This window comes from Schistocerca piceifrons, chromosome 7, assembly GCF_021461385.2.
Source record: "Schistocerca piceifrons isolate TAMUIC-IGC-003096 chromosome 7, iqSchPice1.1, whole genome shotgun sequence".
NCBI classification, from domain to species: Eukaryota; Metazoa; Arthropoda; class Insecta; order Orthoptera; family Acrididae; genus Schistocerca; species Schistocerca piceifrons.
In genome coordinates this window covers 78,575,249-78,597,423 of record NC_060144.1, presented here as the reverse complement: position 1 = coordinate 78,597,423, position 22,175 = coordinate 78,575,249, and the positions used below count along the sequence as shown (strand labels likewise).

Here is a 22,175-nt window from a genome sequence, read left to right as displayed (position 1 = left end):
TTTAGTTTCCCTTGAGTCTTGCCACCATCATCCAATACGACCTCACGACTTTCTCTCTCTGTTACCTCTACTTCCTCTAACTGATCGTCATCTAACATATCCTCAATTTTCATTTCATTTTTCTGTATACTCTCTGATCAGAAATGTGGCTGCATGGTGTATCAAACTTGCGCAATAGTTCTTACATTTATCTTTCTGCCCTCGCTTTCTTCGAAATTATACATATACATATATATATATATATATATATATATATATATATATATATATATATATAATCAGCTCACGATAAATAAATAATGGCACTAAATGAATTAGACTAACTTACAATTATTTCTGTTTCTTTGGGAGGCAATTTGTACTCCTACGTTCGCCCTCCATATTTCTGTACCTCTCTCCTTTCTAAACCGAAATTAGACTCAACGAAGATTCTTTTTCAAGTTTTCTCTCTTGTAATACTTATATCTAGTTATTCTAGCACGTCAAAGAGCCAGCCTTACCCGATTCAATCTTTAGAAACTGAAATTTGGACCAACCCTTACAGCGTACTATTGCTGCAAACAGCATTCTGATATTTGTTTAGAATTGTACAAGTATGTAGCAGAAATATTTTATGATGATTGCTGCGATGTGTTGCAGGCAAAGGAGTGAGCATCTGGGACACCTTGACGCACGACAACTCGCAGTACATTAACGACGGATCCAACGGCGACGTAGCGAGCGACTCCTACCACAAGTATGAGGAGGACGTGCAGCTGGTCAGAGATTTAGGGGTGAGCTGAGCACACGTGCTGCAGTACATGTGTGCACAATATTTCTGGTGTTATAGCTTTTATTATTGTTGATAGTACTCTGAGGCACAATTTGGTCATCAATTACAAACCGAAAAGCTCTACAAAAACTTGTGAACACTAACTATTATACAAATACAGACATTAACTCTCTTGTTAAGCAAAGTATTATGTTACAGTAATAACATGCAGCCGAATGCCTGGATTTAACTAAGACAGGACAAAAGGAAAGTATAGAAAAAAAGGAGAGGAAGAGCCTGTGAAGAATATTAACGTCAATAAAATACATCGGCAAGGTTTATTTTTCGGAGGAGTGTGCGCTGATTTTAAACCTCCCGGCAGAGACTAAAACTGCGCGTGCGCGCCTGACTCACGTACCCTCTCAAACCGTGAAGTTCCCTTTAGTTTCCTCCTCTGCTGGGTGATTTACTTTTCTTTTCGGGCGGTGCGTAAGTTGAGCCATACAGACCATTTCTTTACTTGTGTCGGAAGATGGACTCCAGGAACTGATCCGGTTCTCCACGATCCACATTGCGTTTCCAGGTATGTCCACCATTCTGTTCGGATGAGCGTTTTTGTACCGCTCTAGCGATGATTTAACAAACTCGGTACGATGCGAACACATTTTCCTTGGGTCTTCCCCTCTCCTCCCCCCCCCCCCCCCTCTCTCTCTCTTCGACTGATTCAGCTTAATCGTAGTAAGATTTATCCGGTGTTCATAAATACTGCGTTATTACCTATCCTAGTAACTGACAGCAGGCCTGTCCCTATAACATTATATTTGTTTCTGTTGAGGAAAGAGACCAGTCATTGCACCAAGTGCTGATCATATTTCAGTCTTCTTGCATTCCGTAACAATAATTTTCTAACTCTGTGGCGTATAATATTGTCGTCTGCGAACAGACAGAAGGAAATTAAGGGGCTGCTATGTCTTTTATATAGATCGTCAACACTAGCGTTCGTATAGCAACCTCTTGCGGTAAGCGAGACAATGGTTTCGTTTGTGGCGTTGTCTAAGCATTAAGAACTACGTACTGTTTCCTTTTACTCGCGGAATTTCGAGTACTTTTTACAATTATTCAAAAATGCGTTTTTATTCCACAAAACGAATATTGTTACATTAATTTAAAACTCGTCAGTGGCTACATTTTCGTCTGATTTTCGTTGGAATCCGAAAGTGTCGTCTGTATGATCATCTCTGTGGTATTCTTTCGTACGGTACTGTAGTTAAGATGTCTTCAGTCCAGTCGATTTGTCTTCCGATGTTCCATAAGAACATATTTCGTTTGCTTGCCGAAGGTGCGGAAGTTATGAAGCCGGTCAATGGCAAACCTCTTCTAATATTGCATATTCACTGAATATTTTTACTAGGCGACTGTATACAAGATCTTCCAGAAACATTGCATCATCTCCGTGCACAGCCATTTCTCGGTGTTTATGTCTCTATCCGACGTCCGATTCACCCGTCGGTCGGCAGGACTGTGTGGAAGCAGGAGCAACTCTGAACACGTTCAGCGCAGCTCAGGACGAAACGTCATACATGAGAAACTTTCGTTGGCCACAACTACAAAACCTGGATGATCCAAGTTGAGCAAGCCTAAGAGCAAACGGAAATCGTACTGATCTCTTTCCTAACCGTCAATGTCAGCTTTCGAAGCCAAAGACTTTGATTGTCTTGCAAGCAGTTATTAAGATGTGCTCATGAACCGACTGTCTACGAAGAACCAGGTCTGAAAAGTTGAAATCAAATTCGAGTCATTCGTGCTACGAAATCAGACTACGAAACGAAGAACAATAACTAAATATAAATATTGGTTAGATGTACTCTCAGAAATAATGATCGCTACTCGTTGAAAGCTATACATTATGATACGTTAATAACCGTGATATATAAAGCACATCTTAGAAGCATTATCAACTAAACTCCACCCGACCAGACCTCGGAAGGCCCAACGATACCGACCAACCGCCGTGTCATCCTTCGAAGACAGGCGTCACTGGATGCGGATGTAGAGCGGTAGGCTGTCAGCTTTTAGGACCAGAGGCGCCATGTCTCAATCAAGCACCTCCTTAATTTGCGTCGCAAGGGATGAGTACACTCCGCTTGTCAACAGCGCTCCTCAGATCCGGACGGTGACCCATCCAAGTGATAGACAAGTCCGAAAGCGCTTAACTTCTGTGAACTGATGGAAACTGGTGTTACCACTGCGGCAAGGCCGTTGGCAGAGAGTATAATAACTGATTATCTTTTCAAGAGATTCGTGGAGATATTCCACTCTATTACCTCTGTTCTACACAATAACATTGATGAACCAGACTTTCGCTATTTTGTGTAACAATTAAGATGCCTGGAAAGAGATAAATGAGGGCCTTGCTTTAGTTTTCATTTTGAAATAGCAGCAAACACCATAATACAATTACACAGTACGTGAAAGACAAGCTCTCAAAAGTTCCGTATCTTAGTCGGTAAGAACCGAACTCTCACTGGATCACTTTGTTTTCCTTCTGTCTGTCTGTCTTTCTGTCTGTCAGGCTGTTAAAAACAGTTTTTCTCGCAAACGGGTAGGAGTATCAACTTGAACTTTATGCCAGATACTGGGGTCTATGATCGTTGGCGGTGTAAAATATTGAAACTCCTAAGTCGATGCAATAAAAAGATACGGCCATTTTGGATAAAAAAAAACCTATAGGGTACTTCCCGTTAGCCCAGAATCATGAAATTTGGCCAGAAACAAGATATCACAGTATAAGCAAAGAAAAAAAATCCAAAAATTGTTTATCTGCAACTACACCACACGAAAATAAATATTTCGTTTGTCATTTGTTATCCGACATCAAACGTGAAATTGAAACAGCGAGTATTTCCGCATTCAGGCTGACTGTGTCGCAGTGGTAGAAGTCAAACATCAGGCAAGGAATGACTTTATTGCTCACATGACGAGTTCCGGAATTTATCCATTAACTGATAACCATGAGCGGTCACTGCGCTTAGATTTGGCATTTTAAGTTGTATGTGAAACTCACATTCACAGACTAGTCTGCAATGAGCGATAACATTTAATGTTTGACATTTAGCATTGCGACCCAGTAAGCCTAAATGGACAACTAGTGATTATTATAATAATGGTCCCCTGCCTCCTGCATTTATATTATTGAAATTAAAACATTCTCGAAAACCTTGCAATTTCTAGGACGGACTCTCGCCCCCATGCGGGTCTGCGATGAACTAGTAGGCGTGAGCCAGTTACACTTACGTGAGCTCGCGAGAATGACAGGTGAGCTGCATGTTAAAAAGAGCGCGAATATGTTCGCATACCGAAATTTTTGGGAAAATTTTTAAAGTAGCGAGGAAGGTAATGAGGCAGCTGGCTTCAAATGGCTCTGAGCACTATGCGACTCAACTTCTGAGGTCATCAGTTGCCTAGAACTTAGAACTAATTAAACCTAACTAAACCTAAGGACATCACACACATCCATGCCCGAGGCAGGATTCGAACCTGAGACAGTAGCGGTCGCTGGGTTCCAGACTATAGCGCCTAGAACCGCACTGCCACTCCTGCCGGCTAATGAGGTAGCTGTTACACCACTGTACAGTCAGAGCCTTTAAAACAACAGCATATTGCATTTTCTGTGCTCTAGGAGTATTTTCCGCTGGTAATTTAGTACCCGCAAGATGCTAATGGGAAACACAGGAACGGACTGCCAAAGTGGTCGGATTAAAAGAGAGGTAATGCAGGGATGCAATCTCACTCCTGTGGTATTCAGTCTATTTGTGGCAGAGGTAACGAAAGAAAGATTCAGAGGTGGGATTATAATTGAGGGTTAACGGATTTAATGATAAAATTCGCCCAAGACAGTTTTCCACCGTGTGAAAGTGAGGTAGAGTGCAGAACTTGTAGAATTTAATAAACAATCTACTGAATACAGAAGACGAATTGAGGGCACACCAACGAAAGACTAAAGTTTTGAGTAGCAGCACAAATGAGACTTCTGACAGTCTTAATATCAAATGTGTGGACCATGTATTAGGCGAAATGAAGAAATTCTGCTACCTCGGAAGCAAAGTAATGCATTACAAATATAGCAAGAAACACGTAAAAAGGATATTTTAACAAGAAACTAAATTAAACTCACATTAAATGAATTTGCAATTGCGAATTAGGACAACCATCAGTTTTACAGTCAGGTGACAAAATTCATGGGGTAGCGATTGCACGTATACAGATGGTGGTCGTATTGTGTGAAAAAGGTATAAAAGGGCCGTCCATTGGCGGAGCTGTCATTTCTACTCAGATAACTCACATGAAAAGGTTTCCGACGTGATTATAGCGCACCACGGGAATTGACAGACTTTGAATGCGGAATGGTAGTTGGAGCTATACGCACGGGAGATTCCATTTCGGAAATCGTTAGGAAATTCAGTTTTCTGAGATTCATCGTGTTAAGAGTGTAGAGAGAATAACAAATTTCAGGCATTACCTCTAACCACGCACAATTCATGGGCCGACGGCCTCCACTTAACTACGGAGAGTAGCAGCGTTTGCTTAGAGTAGTCAGTGCTAACAGACAAGCAACACTGTGTGAAACAACAGGAGAAATCATCGTCAGACGTTCGATGAATGTATCCGTTATGACAGTGTAGCGAAATTTGGCGTTACTGGGCTATGGCAACAGACAACCGACGTGACTGCCTTTGCTAACAGCACAACATCGCCTGCAACGCTTCTCCTGGACTCGTGATCATATCAGTTGGCCCCTGGACGACTGGAAAACCGTGGCCTGCTCAGATGAGTCCCGATTTCAGTTGCTAAGAGATAATGGTAGGGTTCGAGTGTGGCCCAGAGCCCACGAAGCCATGGACCCATTATGTCAACAAGGCACTGTGCAAGCTGACGGTGACTCCAGAATTGCGTGAGCTGTGTTTACATGGAATGGACTCAGTCCTTTGGTACAGCTGAACCGATAATTGATTGGAAATGGTAATGTTCGGCTACCTGGGGACCACTTGCAACCACTGATTGACTTCATATTCGCAAACAACGATGCAGTTTTCACACATGCCAGTAAGTCATGTCACCGGGCCACAAATGTTCGCGATTGGTTTAGAGAACATTCTGGACAGTTCGAGCGAATGATCTGGCCACGCTTATGGCCCAACACGAATCTCATCGAATATTTATGGGACGTAATCAAGAGGTCACAAAATACTGCTCCGGCAACACTTCCGCAATTAGGAACTGTTACGGAGACAACATGGCTCAATATCTCTGCAGGTGACTTCCAACGACTTGTTGAGTCCATGCCGCGTCGACTTGCTGCCCTATGCCGGGCAAAAGGAGGTCCAGCACGATATTAGGAGGTATGTCATGGCTTTTGTCACCTCATTGTATTCTTCGTCAAAAGAATTCTGCTAGTATCGATGACTGAGATTAATTCGATAAAGAAGTTTGTGATAATGCAAGTCGAGACCACAAATTTATCAATACGAATCTTGAACTGTCAGAAACACAGGATGTTTCAGGAGTACGGTCGACTGAGAAAATAAGGAATATGGAGGTTCTCCGCAGAATCGCTGAGGGAGGAAATGTGTCGACAAAAAGAAGCAGAAGAAATGACAGGTTGAGACTGCATGTTTTGAGTAATTACGGAATAATTTATACTGAACTGGAGGGAACAACAGAGCGTTAAATTTAGGGGAAGACAAATAACAACAAGCAACCGAGAATGTTGGTAAGTGTTACTCCAAGACGAAGAAAAGCAACCACCACTAACGAGTCCCTGACCGGAAGGAAAGAGGATAATGTTGTAGCATCCTTGCCGCTGACAACGACTTCACGGAGGAAATTAATTACTTCTTATCTCCTTGTCTTTCATTTTGCCACTGAAATACATTTGTTGATGCTCCCATCCAGATAAATATTGCAAAGATACTGGAACGTATCTAAACATGCCGCCCTTTGATGCAGAGCGTGACCACACTACCGTTTGTCATATACCAATAATGTCGAATATATCTCTAAGACTAACTGTCGGCATGATGAGAGACTATTCGTTGTATCACTATGAAGTAATTCCTTCCGGATTAGGCGACCGAACTTACACTCAAGAAGAGCGAAGGGACGTCAAATGATGTGGAAACCTGATGTTAAGCGCCAGTGTGTCGCTTCGGTGTCAAACGGTGGAAGGTTAGCACGTGAGTGAGCTCACAGGGCGCGCCATGATTGGTCTGCCAGACACTGATTAGTCATTCTGTAGCTTTTCGACTTATTCGAGCACGATATTCTACAGAAGTACATTGTTTTTGATTTAGATGCTTTGGTATTATTTGTCCATGATTGACTGTTTAGGATAAAAGAAAACCACGAACGCATGACGGGTATCTAACTATACCTGTCCACAGATGTATATTGAAGCTCCAGAGAAACTGGTATAGGCATGCGTATTCAAATACCCCGATAAGTAAACAGCTAGAATACGGCGCTGCGGTCGGCAACGCCTATATAAGGCAACAAGTGTCTGGCGCAGTTGTACAGCTGATATGCCCAAGCCACCCCCACCAGTTCACCTTCTCCAATATGCTGATGACACCGCCTTCCTGGCTCTCTATCCTACCCTTCAACGGTCTCAACGTACCCTCCAAACCCACCTTAACCAGTTCACCACTTGGTGTAACCAGTGGCTCCTCCGTCTCAACCCCTCCAAAACCCAGGCAATCATCATAGGCCGTACCACTCGCTCCTTTCGCCTCCACGATTTCTACCTCACCCTTTATGGTCGTCCTATCCAACTCACCCCCACCCTGAAATACCTTGGCCTCACCCTTGACCGACACCTCACCTGGACCCCTCATCTCCTGACCATCCAGCAGAAAGCCCATTCCCGCCTCCGCCTGCTGAAACTCCTGTCCGGCCGGACATGGGGATTGCATCCTTCTACCATCCTCCACACCTACAAATCCCTCATCCGTCCTATCCTCTGTTATGCCAGCGTCGCCTGGATCTCCGCCCCCACCCGCTTTTACAAGGCTCTCCAAATCCTTGAACGCCATGCGCTCTGCCTTGCCTTCCGTATCCGCCTTCCTTCCCCCACACGGCTCCTGTATGAACTGATCCCCTTCCCCCACCTCCTCTTGTTCCTCCAACATCTCCGCATCCTTTACACTGTTCGCAGGGTTGATCCCCCCCACCCTCTGGTTTCCTCCTTCCTCTCCACCCCCCGCCCGTTGCCGCGCCTCTATCGCTGTATCCCTCCCTCTCTCCACCTCCACACCCTCCATCTCCTTCATCAGGGCAATTTCCAACGCCTCCCCCTCCCGGATGACGAACTTCGCCGTGACATATACCCTTCCTTCCAACTATAACCCGGCCTTGTTCCCCCCCCCCTCCCCGGGGCCCCCTTCTCCTCTTTCCTCCTTCTCCCAGAGCGGATTTTCCTCCATCCCCCCCTCCCCTGAGACCCTGCACCCCATACTTGCCTCTCTCCTTCCCACATCCCTCCCTACCTGGCCCTCTTCAGAGCGCCCCCATTCCCCTCCCCCATCTCTTCCCCTCCCTCCCTTCTTCAGGTCTCCATCATCTCCTTGAACCTGGCAGATCCTCTGTATTGATCGTCATCAGTGTGCCACGTCAGTGTTGTGTTTCGTGCTGTTTCTCGTGTGCGTCAAGAGGTGTGATTTTAATTGTGAACTGCCTTGAGGTTCGCCGTCAGTGTTATGTTGTGTGCTATGCCATCCGTCAACACCATTATGCTCCAGTCATACTGTGCCTTGTGTTCTTTTAATCGTCGCAGTGTGTGGCTTTTTGTGTGTGCTACTTTTAAACAGTTTTTTATCTCCATTTTACAGTCACCCCGTTTTTTTTGTATATTGCCTTCCATGATGTTCTCCCTTTTTTCTATCTATGTTCGCCTTCTTCTCTCCTTTGCTGTTTTTAAATGTCTTCTATTGTTTTGTTCTATGTCTTTCGGCTGAAGAGCAGCGCATATGCTGCTGCCAGCCCGCCCCGATGGGGAATTGAAATACGATAAAGAAAAAAAAAAAAAAAATGGCGCAGTTGTCAGATCGGTTACTGCTGCTGAAATGGCATGTTACCAAGACTTGAGTGAGTTTGAACGTCGTGTTATAGTCGTCGCAAGAGCGATGGGACGCAGTATCTCCGAGGTAGCGATTAGCGATGAAGTGGGGATTTACCCGTACGGCCATTTCACGGATGTACCGTGAATATCACGAATCTGGTAAAACATCAAATCTCCCACACAGCTGCGGCCGGATAAGGATCCTGCAAGAACGGGACCAACGACGACTGAAGAGAATCCGCGCCCACACATTGGTGCTGAACCGATGTGATGAGACGCCTTTCCTCGAGAATTGTCTGTAACCCACACATGCCGGCTATCCACATTGATAATGCTAGTTCTGGTAAAGGTTGCTTCGTCGGTGAAGCCGACTGATGACCGAAATCCCTTAATTGTGATTGTCTGCTTCAAAAACTATCAACAAAATCGCTCCCGTAGAGGGAAATCTCCTGCTGGTAATCCTTGCACTCATTGCAAGTGATAGGGATGATAGCGGTTGTCATTCACGATACGTATCACGGTACTTTGACTTACACCATGTTGGTGGGCCAATCGCCTGGAACTTTTTGTGGGTTCGTCTCAATATCCTGTAGCACCCGGTCCTCTACATCTGGTGTACGCACCGTCTGCCGCCTCCCTGCACATTCGTCTCTTTGAAAGTACCCATTATCACACAAACGCCCAAAAATGGCTATAAATGTTGTGGGATATAGTTGGTGTTTGTGAGGGTACTTGTTTTTGTACAGCCCTGCTGCCTCTCGACTGTTTCCATCTGCTTGACCATACACGAGAGCCGTCTCAGAGGGTTCCCGACATGAATACCGGACTATTCTGCGTTTACAGTAGGTAGCATCAATTACACAGCTGCAACACGTAAGGAACACACGGTACATAGAGGAACTTTTATTCGTCAGCGCCACCCATCGGGGCAACGATGCATTTCCAGACACATGTTCATAGGACATTTCCCCCCATTTCTAGTCAAAATCTATCTGTACAGTTTGTCGGTTTTATTAATGTGTGACCTATACATACGAGGGGACTAAAAAAATGAGTTGCACATATCGGCCCAAGCTAAGACCTTTCCACAACAAGAGCGTCACATTGTCAGAAGAGAGTACACGTTCTGGCTACCCTGCAGACACAGTGCTGCTACAGTGCTATAATATTACTGATCTCTAAAAAAATGTAATATTATATTTATGACTTTTGCTGATGGCAATGCTTCCGAAAGCACACAAAGACACAAACAATTATAGAGGAATTTCCCTGCTACCGGTCATCTACAAAATTCTATCAACCTGCCTTCTCACCAGAACGCAAGGACAACTGGAACCCGCCATCTCGGAATACCAAGCGGGTTTCAGACCCAACAGAGCCTGCCCCGAACAAATCTTCAACCTGAAATCAATCATAAAATCCCACATGACAAGCCCCAAAAAAATCATCTGCACTTTCGTCGACTTCAAAAAGGCTTATGACTCGATCGACAGAAAGTCCCTCATCCAAATCCTCAGAGAAAAAGGCCTAGACCAAAAGACCCGAAGACTAATCGAACAGACACTAACCAATACAAAATCCAAAGTCAAATTCATGGGCGAAATCTCGGACCCCTTTGAAATCCACACTGGCCTAAGACAAGGAGATGGACTATCCCCGCTATTGTTCAACATCGTCCTGGACAAAGTAATGAGCGAATGGGAAGCTGAAGTCAGGAGACAAAACACCTGGAGACCAGTCACATTAGGAAGGAAAAGACTGGAAATCCCTTACCTAGCATTCGCAGACGACCTAGCGATACTGACCTATGACCCAACATCAGCAAAAACACAGATCGAAATCCTGAAAGAATGCGCCGAGAAAGTCGGCCTACAAATCTCTTTTGAAAAAACGCAAGTCCTAACAAGAGAAGGCGACGACATCACAACCAAGTACGGCAAAATTGAAGGGGTCACACACTTCAGATACCTAGGCGAAATCATCGAACCGACTGGAACAGAGAAACTGGCTTACGAAGACAGACAACAGAAGACACGGAAATCACTAGGCATGGTACGAAACGTCTACAAACAACAATGCGTTTCCAGAAACACCAAGATCAGACACTATAACACAGTGATCAAACCCGCCGCACTGTATGCCAGCGAAACACTAGCACTCAACAGGAAAATCAAAATTGAAGAAATCAAAAAAGAAGAACGCAAAATCATGAGGAAAATTTTAGGAGGAAGACCCACACCAGATGGCTACAGACTACAGAAGAACTCAACAGTAGAAGCATATTCGAACATCGAGAACGATATGAGAAAAAGGCGCCTTAAATTCTACGGACATTTAGATAGACTCCCTGAAACAAGACTCACCAAGAAAATTCTAGAACACATCAAGACACTTAAAGTCTCGACACCCTGGATGGAAGGAGTCCGAAAAGACCTACAAGCAATTGGCACCACAAACACCACAGACAGAAGCACCTTCCGAAAACACATAGACAATTGGGAAGTAAAGTCAGAAGTGCTAAAACAGCGGACCAAACAAGAATGGTCTGAGGAGAGAAAAGAGGCCCTCTCCAAGAGAATGAAGGAGTACTGGAAGGACAAGAAGAACAAGCCTTCAAAGTCATAAGCTTAACGATTTCCTTTTAGGGAAAATTCGCCAAAAATAAATAAATTTATGACTTTTGCTGATGGCAATGCTTCCGAAAGCATGGTGGATAGAAAATTTTTACTTGTTGATGATGAAATTATATACCACCAACCAGCATCAAATTCCCATCGCATCGACGAGAATGTTGACCGATGGTGCTGTTTAGAGGCCAGTGACCGATGTCAAAATTACGCAGTTTGAGTAATTACCTTGCCCAGGTACTGACAGAAAAGATCGGCAAAGAAGGTCTCAGGGACACTGAAATAAACCTTTGATAAAGTAAAAGCTGATTGAACACTAGTAGCTTTCTGTTGTGGCCACCAAACAATTCGTCGGCAACTCTCCTTCGCTGCAGCCCGAAAAAGTTCTAAAATGCGACATAATAAATTGAGATGTGGCATTAGTGGAAGAGGAAAGTAGGTTCTTAATTCAGACACAGCTGTCGTGATTAAAGTAGCCTAATTATTTAGCCAAAGCTTACAGATACGAGAGCGTCGCTTAGATTTTGTGTAACAGCCATCGAAAACAAATGAGAGAGAGGGAGAGCTCACATCTCCTACTTTTATATAATCCAAAAACAAATTACGGCGAATGTCTTCAACTTGCTTTACAGTTTCGATATGTAAACATTTCTCTGGAACATTCTCTATCGGAACAACAAAAAATACATTCCTTACATTAAATCGTGATCTTTTCTCCTTACTTTACGCATTTATTTACACAAAGAATATGTATTCTTAATGTTTTGTAGCCGTAATTAAACGATTGGGAAATTTCTATTAATTATTCAAAAAGCAACATTTTAATGCGGTTAACAGGTGCATCACGTTGGACAGTCCGATACTTGCAGGCAAAACGTCTAAATTTCACACAGATCCATCGTGAAATTTTGACGGTGTATGGACCAAATCAAATGCCACTTTCAGCCGAATGATACCAACGGTCAGTTTGAAGTGTTGTGCAGCATTCAATAAAAGTTACTTGCTCTGCCATACTAATGTCTAGCTTACTTTTTGAGACCCCTTAAATATACTGAATGTAACGGGTACAAGTACAAATATTTTTATACGTGATACCTTAATATGTATACACGTGAGTGTGGTGGTTGTTTCTTCTGTTCCCACAAACGCATTCCAAATTTTACTACCTGATGTTTTCTGCATGGTTGTAACTGCACCACTGAGTGGACTTTGCCTGTCAGTTTAGACTAACCATTTTGTGTCCATGCATCCACACTTCAACACTTGACCTGCTGGGCAGGGGAAAATAAGAATTAATGACCGGCTGTTGCCAAATGTACCCGGAGCTACTACTCAACCTTAAAACATACGACTTGTAACAACTAGAATTATTAGTCTGCAAATGACGTAAATGCTTATGTAATGTAGTTCAGTACACTGTCCTCAGTCACCAGTATAAATATCTGCACTTATATCCGTTGCACCCCGTATAGCGGATGCCGTCCTGAGAGTCCTCACACTCATTTTGTCTGATGTTTGCAATTGTGTTTCCGCAGTGTGTAACAGGAGCTAGCCCAAATAAATCGTGTTGTCTTGTATAGGAGTTTTAAAGCGGAATTTTATATGCCTATCGGATGGAGTGGTGCAACAATAATCTATTACATTCGCTTTATATGTAAGTATTGAAAGGGACAGTAAAACAAAAAGAACAGCCAGTACTACAGCTGCGACTGAGCAGCGCTTCTGCATGGCAGCAGCAGTCACTGTGGGCCAGAGCGGTGCTGTGGCTACTGGGATACTGGTTATTCTTCGTGTTTTACTGTCCATGTCAATTCATTTCTAATTTCACACCAAACTAATTTTGGGTCAATGTTTCGAATGGCCACAGAAAATTCCGCTTTAATTTGTTTTTTGTTTCTAGCATTTCCATCGACAGTGGACGTCGTGTGTAACATATGGTGAACAATATTTATTTGGGCTTACTCCAGATATACACAGCAAAAACGAAACCAAGAAAATTTTCCGAAAAAAATACGCGTGGCGACTCTTAGTTATGTGTTTTTGTGAGAGTGTGCATATCCAAATATGACTAGTACACTACTGGCCATTAAAATTGCTACACCACGACGATGTGCTACAGACGCGAAATTTAACCGACAGGAAGAAGATGCTGTTATATGCAAATGATTAGCTTTTCAGAGCATTCACACAAGATTGGCGCCGGTGGCGACACCTACAACGTGCTGACATGAGGAAAGTTTCCAACCGATTTCTCATACACAAACAGCAGTTGACCGGCGTTGCCTGGTGAAACGTTGTTGTGCTGCCTCGTGTGAGGAGGAGAAATGCACACCGTCACGTTTTCGACTTTGATGAAGGTCGGATTGTAGCCTATCGCGATTGCGGTTTACCGTATCGCGACATTGCTGCTCGCGTTGGTCGAGATCCAATGACTGTCAGCAGAATATGGAATCGGTGGGTTCACGAGGGTAATACGGAACGCCGTGCTGGATCCCAACGGCCTCGTATCACTAGCAGTTGAGATGACAGGCATCTTATCCGCTTGGCTCTAACGGATCGTGCAGCCACGTCTCGATCCCTGAGTCAACAGATAGGGACGTATGCAAGACAACAACCATCTGCACGAACAGTTCGACGACGTTTGCTGCAGCATGGACTATCAGCTCGGGGACCATGGCTGCGGTTACCCTTGCATCACAGACAGGAGCGCCTGCGATGGTTTACTCAACGACGAACCTGGATGTACGAATGGCAAAACGTCATTTTTTCGGATGAATCCAGGTTCTGTTTACAGCATCATGACGGTCTCATCCGTGTTTGGCGACATCGCGGTGAACGCACATTGGAAGCGTGTATTCGTCATCGCCATACTGGCGTATCACCCGGCGTGATGGTATGGGATGCCATTGGTTACACGTCTCGGTCACCTCTTGTTCGCATTAACGGCACTTTCAATAGTGGACGTTACATTTCAGATGTGTTACGATCAATGGCTCCACCCTTCATTCGATCCCTTCGAAACCCTACATTTCAGCTGGATAATGCACGACCACATGTTGCAGGTCCTGTACGAGCCTTTCTGGATACAGAAAATGTTCGACTGCTGCCCTGGCCAGCACATTCTCCAGATCTCTCACCAATTGAAAACATCTGGTCAATGGTGGCCGAGCAACTGGCTCGTCACAATACGCCAGTCACTTCTCTTGATGAACTGTGGTATCGTGTTGAAGCTGCATGGGCAGCTGTAACTGTACACGCCATCCGAGCTATGTTTGACTCAATGCCCAGGCGTATTAAGGCCGTTATTACGGCCAGAGGTGGTTGTTCTGGGTACTCATTTCTCAGGATCTATGCACCCAAATTGCGTGAAAATGTAATAACATGTCAGTTCTGGAATAATATATTTGTCCAATGATCACCCGTTTATCATCTGTATTTCTTCTTGGTGTAGCAATTTTAATGGCCAGTAGTGTATTTTTTCAAATCTTTTCTCAACACAAACACAACACAGACACCCACCCACACCCACACACACACACACACACACACACACACACACACATACACACACACACATTTACAAACAAACATGCTGAAAAAGGTTTTACAGAGCTTCATTCTACAATACACCAACAAAAGCTCCTAAGACTGTTGTGCAGTGAGTCTCAGACTTTCAACACCAAAGAAAGAAGGTAAGGGTTTAGCGTCCCGTCGACGCGGAGACGGAAGCAAATTTGGATTGGATCAAAAGGCCCCATCTTGGCATTTGCCTTCAGCGATTTGAGGAAACTACAGGAGGTCTAAATGAGGATGTCCGGACGAGTCCAAGGCCTTAGCAGCTGCGCAACGTCGCTCCGATTTAGCACCACACAGTACCAAGACTAGCAGACCATTTTCGTATAACGTACTGTTTTTCTCACTCAGGGATACTTCATACTTCCCTATTACTAAAAGGAAGCTCTTTTATGGAGAAGGAAGGGTGCTGGCTGTCCAACGACGAGTGAGTAATCTAGACGAAAACATTCTAGGTATCACTGAATATTGACTTCGCTACGTGTTTCAGGTGGACATATATAGATTCTCCATCTCTTGGGCCAGAGTTCTTCCTGTGGGTGATGTCAGCCAAATCAATCAAGCAGGAGTTGATTACTACAACAACCTTATCGATCTGTTGATTGCAAATGGCATTCAGCCTATGGTAAGTGAAGCTATATACACTTTTACAATTATGAATGTTACAGTTTTTTATGGCTGATTGTAACGTATGGTTTTATCTATCAGGTAGCTCTGCAAACAACTACGAATCAAATTTCCTTTCACTGCCGCAGCTGCATTCATGACTGCCTCTGCTCATTTTTTTTTTTTTTTTTTTGGTCATCAGTCATCAGTCTACTGACTGGTTTGATTCGGCCCGCCACGAATTCCTTTCCTGTGCTAACCTCTTCATCTTAGAGTAGCACTTGCAACCTACGTCCTCAATTATTTGCTTGACGTATTCCAATCACTGTCTTCCTCTACAGTTTTTGCCCTCTACAGCTCCCTCTAGTACCATGGAAGTCATTCCCCCATGTCTTAGCAGATGTCCTATCATCCTGTCCCTTCTCCTTATCAGTGTTTTCCACATATTCCTTTCCTCTCCGATTCTGCGTAGAACCTCCTCATTCCTCACCTTATCAGTCCACCTAATTTTCAACGTTCATCTATAGCACCACATCTCAAATGCTTCGATTTTCTTCTGTTCCGGTTTTACCACAGTCCATGTTTCACTACCATACAATGCTGTACTCCAGACGTACATCCTCAGAAATTTCTTCCTCAGATTAAGGCCGGTATTTGATATTAGTAGACTTCTCTTGGCCAGAAATGCCTTTTTTGCCATAGCGAGTCTGCTTTTGATGTTCTCCTTGCTCCGTCCGTCATTGGTTATTTTACTGCCTAGGTAGCAGAATTCCTTCACTTCATTGACTTCGTGACCATCAATCCTGATGTTAAGTTTCTCGCTGTTCTCATTTCTACTACTTCTCATTACCTTTGTCTTTCTCTGATTTACTCTCAAACCATACTGTTTACTAATTAGACTGTTCATTCCATTCAGCAGATCATTTAATTCTTCTTCACTTTCACTCAGGATAGCAAAGTCATCAGCGAATCGTATCATTGATATCCTTTCGCCTTGTATTTTAATTCCACTCCTGAACCTTTCTTTTATTTCCATCATTTCTTCCTCGATGTACAGATTGAAGAGTAGGGGCGAAAGGCTACAGCCTTGTCTTACAACCTTCTTAATACGAGCACTTCGTTCTTGATTGTCCACTGTCATTATTCCCTCTTGGTTGTTGTACATATTGTATATGACCCGTCTCTCCATATAGCTTACCCCTACTTTTTTCAGAATCTCGAACAGCTTGCACCATTTTATACTGTCGAACACTTTTTCCAGGTCGACAAATCCTATGAACGTGTCTTGATTTTTCTTTAGCCTTGCTTCCATTATTAGTCGTAACGTCAGAATTGTCTCTCTCGTCCCTTTACTTTTCCTGAAGCCAAACTGATCGTCACCTAGCGCATTCTCAATTTTCTTTTCCATTCTTCTGTATATTATTCTTGTAAGCAGCTTCGATGCATGAGCTGTTAAGCTGATTGTGCGATAATTCTCGCACTTGTCAGCTCTTACCGCCTTCGGAATTGTGTGGATGATGCTTTTCCGAAAGTCAGTTGGTATGTCGCCAGACTCATATATTCTACACACCAACGTGAATAGTTGTTTTGTTGCCACTTCCCCCAATGATTTTAGAAATTCTGATGGAATGTTATCTATCCCTTCTGCCTTGTTTGACCGTAAGTCCTCCAAAGCTCTTTTAAATTCCGATTCTAATACTGGATCCCCTATCTCTTCTAAATCGACTCCTGTTTCTTCTTCTATCACATCAGACAAATCTTCACCCTCATAGAGGCTTTCAATGTATTCTTTCCACCTATCCGCTCTCTCTTCTACATTTAACAGTGGAATTCCCGTTGCACTCTTAATGTTACCACCTTTGCTTTTAATGTCACCAAAGGTTGTTTTGACTTTCCTGTATGCAGAGTCTGTCCTTCCGACAATCGTCTCTTTTGCGATGTCTTCACATTTTTCCTGCAGCCATTTCGTCTTAGCTTCCCTGCACTTCGTATTTATTTCATTCCTCAGCGACTTGTATTTCTGTATTCCTGATTTTCCCGGAACATGTTTGTACTCCGTCCTTTCATCAATCAACTGAAGTATTTCTCTGTTACCCATGGTTTCTTCGCAGCTACCTTATTTGTACCTATGTTTTCCTTCCCAACTTCTGTGATGGCTCTTTTTAGAGATGTCCATTCCTCTTCAACTGTACTGCCTACTGAGCTATTCCTTATTGCTGTATCTATAGCGTTAGAGAACTTCAAACGTATCTCGTCATTCCTTAGTACTTCCGTATCCCACTTCTTTGCATATTGATTCTTCCTGACTAATGTCTTGAACTTCAGCCTACTCTTCATCACTACTATATTGTGATCTGAGTCTATAACTGCTCCTGGGTACGCCTTACAATCCAGTATCTGATTTCGGAATCTCTGTCTGACCATGATGTAATCTAATTGAAATCTTCCCGTATCTCCCGGCGTTTTCCAAGTATACCTCCTCCTCTTGTGATTCTTGAACAGGGTATTCGCTATTACTAGCTGAAACTTGTTACAGAACTCAATTAGTCTCTCTCCTCTTTCATTCCTTGTCCCAAGACCATATTCTCCTGTAACCTTTTCTTCGACTCCTTCCCCTACAACTGCATTCCAGTCGCCCATGACTATTAGATTTTCGTCCCCCTTTACATACTGCATTACCCTTTCAATATCCTCATAGACTTTCCCTATCTGTTCATCTTCAGCTTGCGACGTCGGCATGTATACCTGAACTATCGTTGTCGGTGTTGGTCTGCTGTCGATTCTGATTAGAACAACCCGGTCACTGGACTGTTCACAGTAACACACCCTCTGCCCTACCTTCCTATTCATAACGAATCCTACACCTGTTATACCATTTTCTGCTGCTGTTGGTATTACCCGATACTCATCTGACCAGAAATCCTTGTCTTCCTTCCACTTCACTTCACTGACCCCTACTATATCTAGACTGAGCCTTTGCATTTCCATTTTCAGATTTTCTAGTTTCCCTACCACTTTCAAGCTTCTGACATTCCATGCCCCGACTCGTGGGACGTTATCCTTTCGTTGATTATTCAATCTTTTTCTCATGGTAACCTCCCCCTTGGCAGTCCCTTCCCGGAGATCCGAATGGGGGACTATTCCGAAATCTTTTGCCAATGGAGAGATCATCATGACACTTCTTCAATTACAGGCCACATGTCCTGTGGATACACGTTATGTGTCTTTAATGCAGTGGTTTCCATTGCCTTCTGCATCCTCATGTCGTTGATCATTGCTGATCCTTCCGCCTTTAGGGGGCAATTTCCCACCCCTAGGACAAGAGAGTGCCCTGAACCTCTATCCGCTCCTCCGCCCTCTTTGACAAGGCCGTTGGCAGAATGAGGCTGACTTCTTAGGCCGGAAGTCTTCGGCCGCCAATGCTGATTATTTATCAAAATTTTGGCAGTGGCGGGGACCGAAAACGTTTTGATTATGAATCAAAGACGCTACCCCTAGAACACGGGTACCACACTGCTCATATTCCTCGAATACTCTAACTTATCCATAAATTCAAATTTCGGGAGTGAATTCTCTGTTGCGTAAAGTATAAAGAATTTCATGGTTGGAACCCGTGTTGGTAAGGGGTACGTCTCAACGACAACGTTCTGTTCTAGACTATCGTGTATTAGCTGGACTGTTTTATGCTCGTCAGCGTGTGATTATTCCAAGCCTATATTTAAAATCGATAGTTTTTTAAGAAATAATTATTTCATAGCATCAATAAAATATCTCACTCGTACATAAACAGATATATTTGCACTGTAGATTAAAATGTACACCCGATGAAAATAATTCTGTGAATTGGGTACTGTACACAATTTCATGAAAGATATAATCTAGAACGTTATGGCCGTTCTGAACGACTCGTCGCCCTCTCGCAGGTGACCATGTACCACTACGACCTGCCGCAGCCGCTGCAGCTCCTGGGCGGCTGGACGAACCCCGTCGTAGCACAGTACTTCCGGGAGTACGCTCGCTTCCTCTTCCAGACGTTTGGAGACAGGGTGAGTTAATGTAATTTAGACGTGGATTTAAGAGTTTGGTTTCCAGCAAATAACAGTGGCCTCGACAAAAACTACTGTAGCCAACACTAACTACAGCCTTAACTGTTTGTATTTGACAGTATTTGAATGAGTTGTCCTCGATGGTGAGTGTTCATCGGAGGTGAGGGTATCATCTGGAGAGCACCAGGGAAGTGTGGTAGGTCCGCTGTTGATTTATATCCACATAAATGATCTTTTGGATAGGGTGGATAGCAATGTGCGGCTGTTTGCTGATGAAGCTGTGGTGTACGGGAAGATGTCGTCGTTGAGTGACAGTAGGAGTATACAAGATAACTTGGACAGGATTTGTGATTGGCGTAAAGAATGGCAGCTAACTCTAAATATAGATAAATGTAAATTAATGCAGATGAATAGGAAAAAGAATCCCGTAATGTTTGAATACTCCATTAGTAGTGTAGCGCTTGACACAGTCACGTCGATTAAATATTTGGGCGTAAATTGCAGAGCGATATGAAGTGGGACAAGCATGTAATGGCAGTTGTGGGGAAGGCGGATAGTTGTCTTCGGTTAATTGGTAGAATTTTGGGAAAATGTGGTTCACCTGTAAAGGAGGCCGCTTATAAAACACTAATACGACCTATTCTTGAGTACTGTTCGAGCGTTTGGGATCCCTATCAGGTCGGATTGAGGGAGGACATAGAAGCAATTCAGAGGCGGGCTGCTAGATTTGTTACTGGTAGGTTTGATCATCACGCGAGTGTTACGGAAATGCTTCAGGAACTCGGGTGAGAGTCTCTGGAGGAAAGGAGGCGTTCTTTTCGAGAATCGCTACTGAGGAAATTTAGACAACCAGCATTTGAGGCTGACTGCAGTACAAATTTACTGCCGCCAACTTATATTTCGCGGAAAGACCACAAAGATAAGATAAGAGAGATTAGGGCTCGTACAGAGGCATATAGGTAGTCATTTTTCCCTCGTTCTGTTTGGGAGTGGAACAGGGAGAGAAGATGCTAGTTGTGGTACGAGGTACCCTCCGCCACGGACCGTATGGTGGATTGTGGAGTATGTATGTAGATGTAGAGTTTCTGTCTGTGGTTGGGGAGATCATATTCGGTTACTCATAAGTACTTACGGGGTTTCAGTGGACGACTGAGGGAAAACTATATGACATACAGAAAAATGACACTTAACAGAGGATAGAGCACCTCTCCAAGTTTTTATCTCAGCTTACGGCTGCTCAGTATCGGCACAATTTGTGACACAGCAAACGGCAATGCGTGCGTGCAAGTTATTCAGGTCATTTGCATGATTTGCTTTGGAATGCGGGACAGCAGCTCACGATGAAAATCTGTTCACTGAATTGCCTGTCCGCAGGCCCGAACAAATTTACTGAGCAATATGGACTGGATTACTTGCCGACATCTTCTTAAATGCCGGCCTCTAGTGCAAATACGCCACGGGGCGTATTACGAATCGAAGCTTGGAAAGATGCTCTAGCCACTAAAATGCAACACTTTTTAATAGACCTTGTAGTTTTCACACAGTTGTCTTGTGTAACCCCGGGGTTACTTACGAATAATCCTGTACTTCCTCAGGTTGACCTCCATGTGGTGGGCGCACGCAACGACTGTGGTTATATTGGGTTAGATAGAGCAGCAATCAGTCGTGGAATCAAGTTGCTTTAATATGACATTTATAGTCACAAAGCAGATCAGATTTCGACCTGACACAGGTCGAAATCTGATCTGCGTTGTGACTATAAATGTCATATTAAAGCAACTTGATTCCACGACTGATTGCTGCTCTATCTAACCCATCCTGAACTTTCCTGGCGTTGTTACCTAACTCGTATAGAGGGTCTGTATCTTTAATCTTAGAATGACATTCATCTAAACAGGGTCTTTTAGGAAGAATTTTAAATGTTTTAGGAGATGGTAGCGCAGACTAAATCGAATGAAAGCTTCCGCATAACACGTGGGTCCAGTTTTTATTGGTACACAGATACATCTGTTAGAATGAACCCACGGAAGGTACTACTCAAAGGCCAATGATTAAGTTCAAATATAACAGTCATAAATTCTACTCAGTATTTTATTCTCCAGTCTCGTTTTTCAACTCGTTCTTAAGCCACGTCACATTCTTGGAAATAGGCGAATCAAAAAACATATAAGCAAGCGGTGTGCAGCGTGCGGCTAGCAGGACACATGCGGCTGGAACAGCATGAGTATCTACCACAAATCTACCACACGATCGGAAAAAAGTCCGTAAAATTCCGTTTATGACAAATTGAATATTTTCAATGTGAAACCCCCGTCACATGATGCTATTCCCTCTTCTCTCATTCGTCCACCCCATTCCACCCCTTCTCCTTTTTTTCTCAGCATTTGTTGTTAGCATTAAGTATTTATGTACTGCCTAAAAAACAGATCTTCTTCCAATATTACCCAGCGAAGACAAAA

The 22,175-nt window shown here is 43.6% G+C and overlaps 1 protein-coding gene across 1 annotated transcript in view; it reads left to right on the top strand.

The window, feature by feature from the left end:
• Window positions 1-22,175, top strand: part of LOC124805443 (myrosinase 1-like) — a 92,381-nt gene that overhangs the window by 21,772 nt on the left and 48,434 nt on the right. Inside the window, exons 2-4 of the mRNA XM_047266005.1 lie at window positions 640-773; window positions 15,555-15,689; window positions 19,594-19,716. Of these exons, the coding sequence (XP_047121961.1) occupies window positions 640-773; window positions 15,555-15,689; window positions 19,594-19,716 (392 nt within the window). The remainder of the gene's footprint in view (window positions 1-639; window positions 774-15,554; window positions 15,690-19,593; window positions 19,717-22,175) is intronic.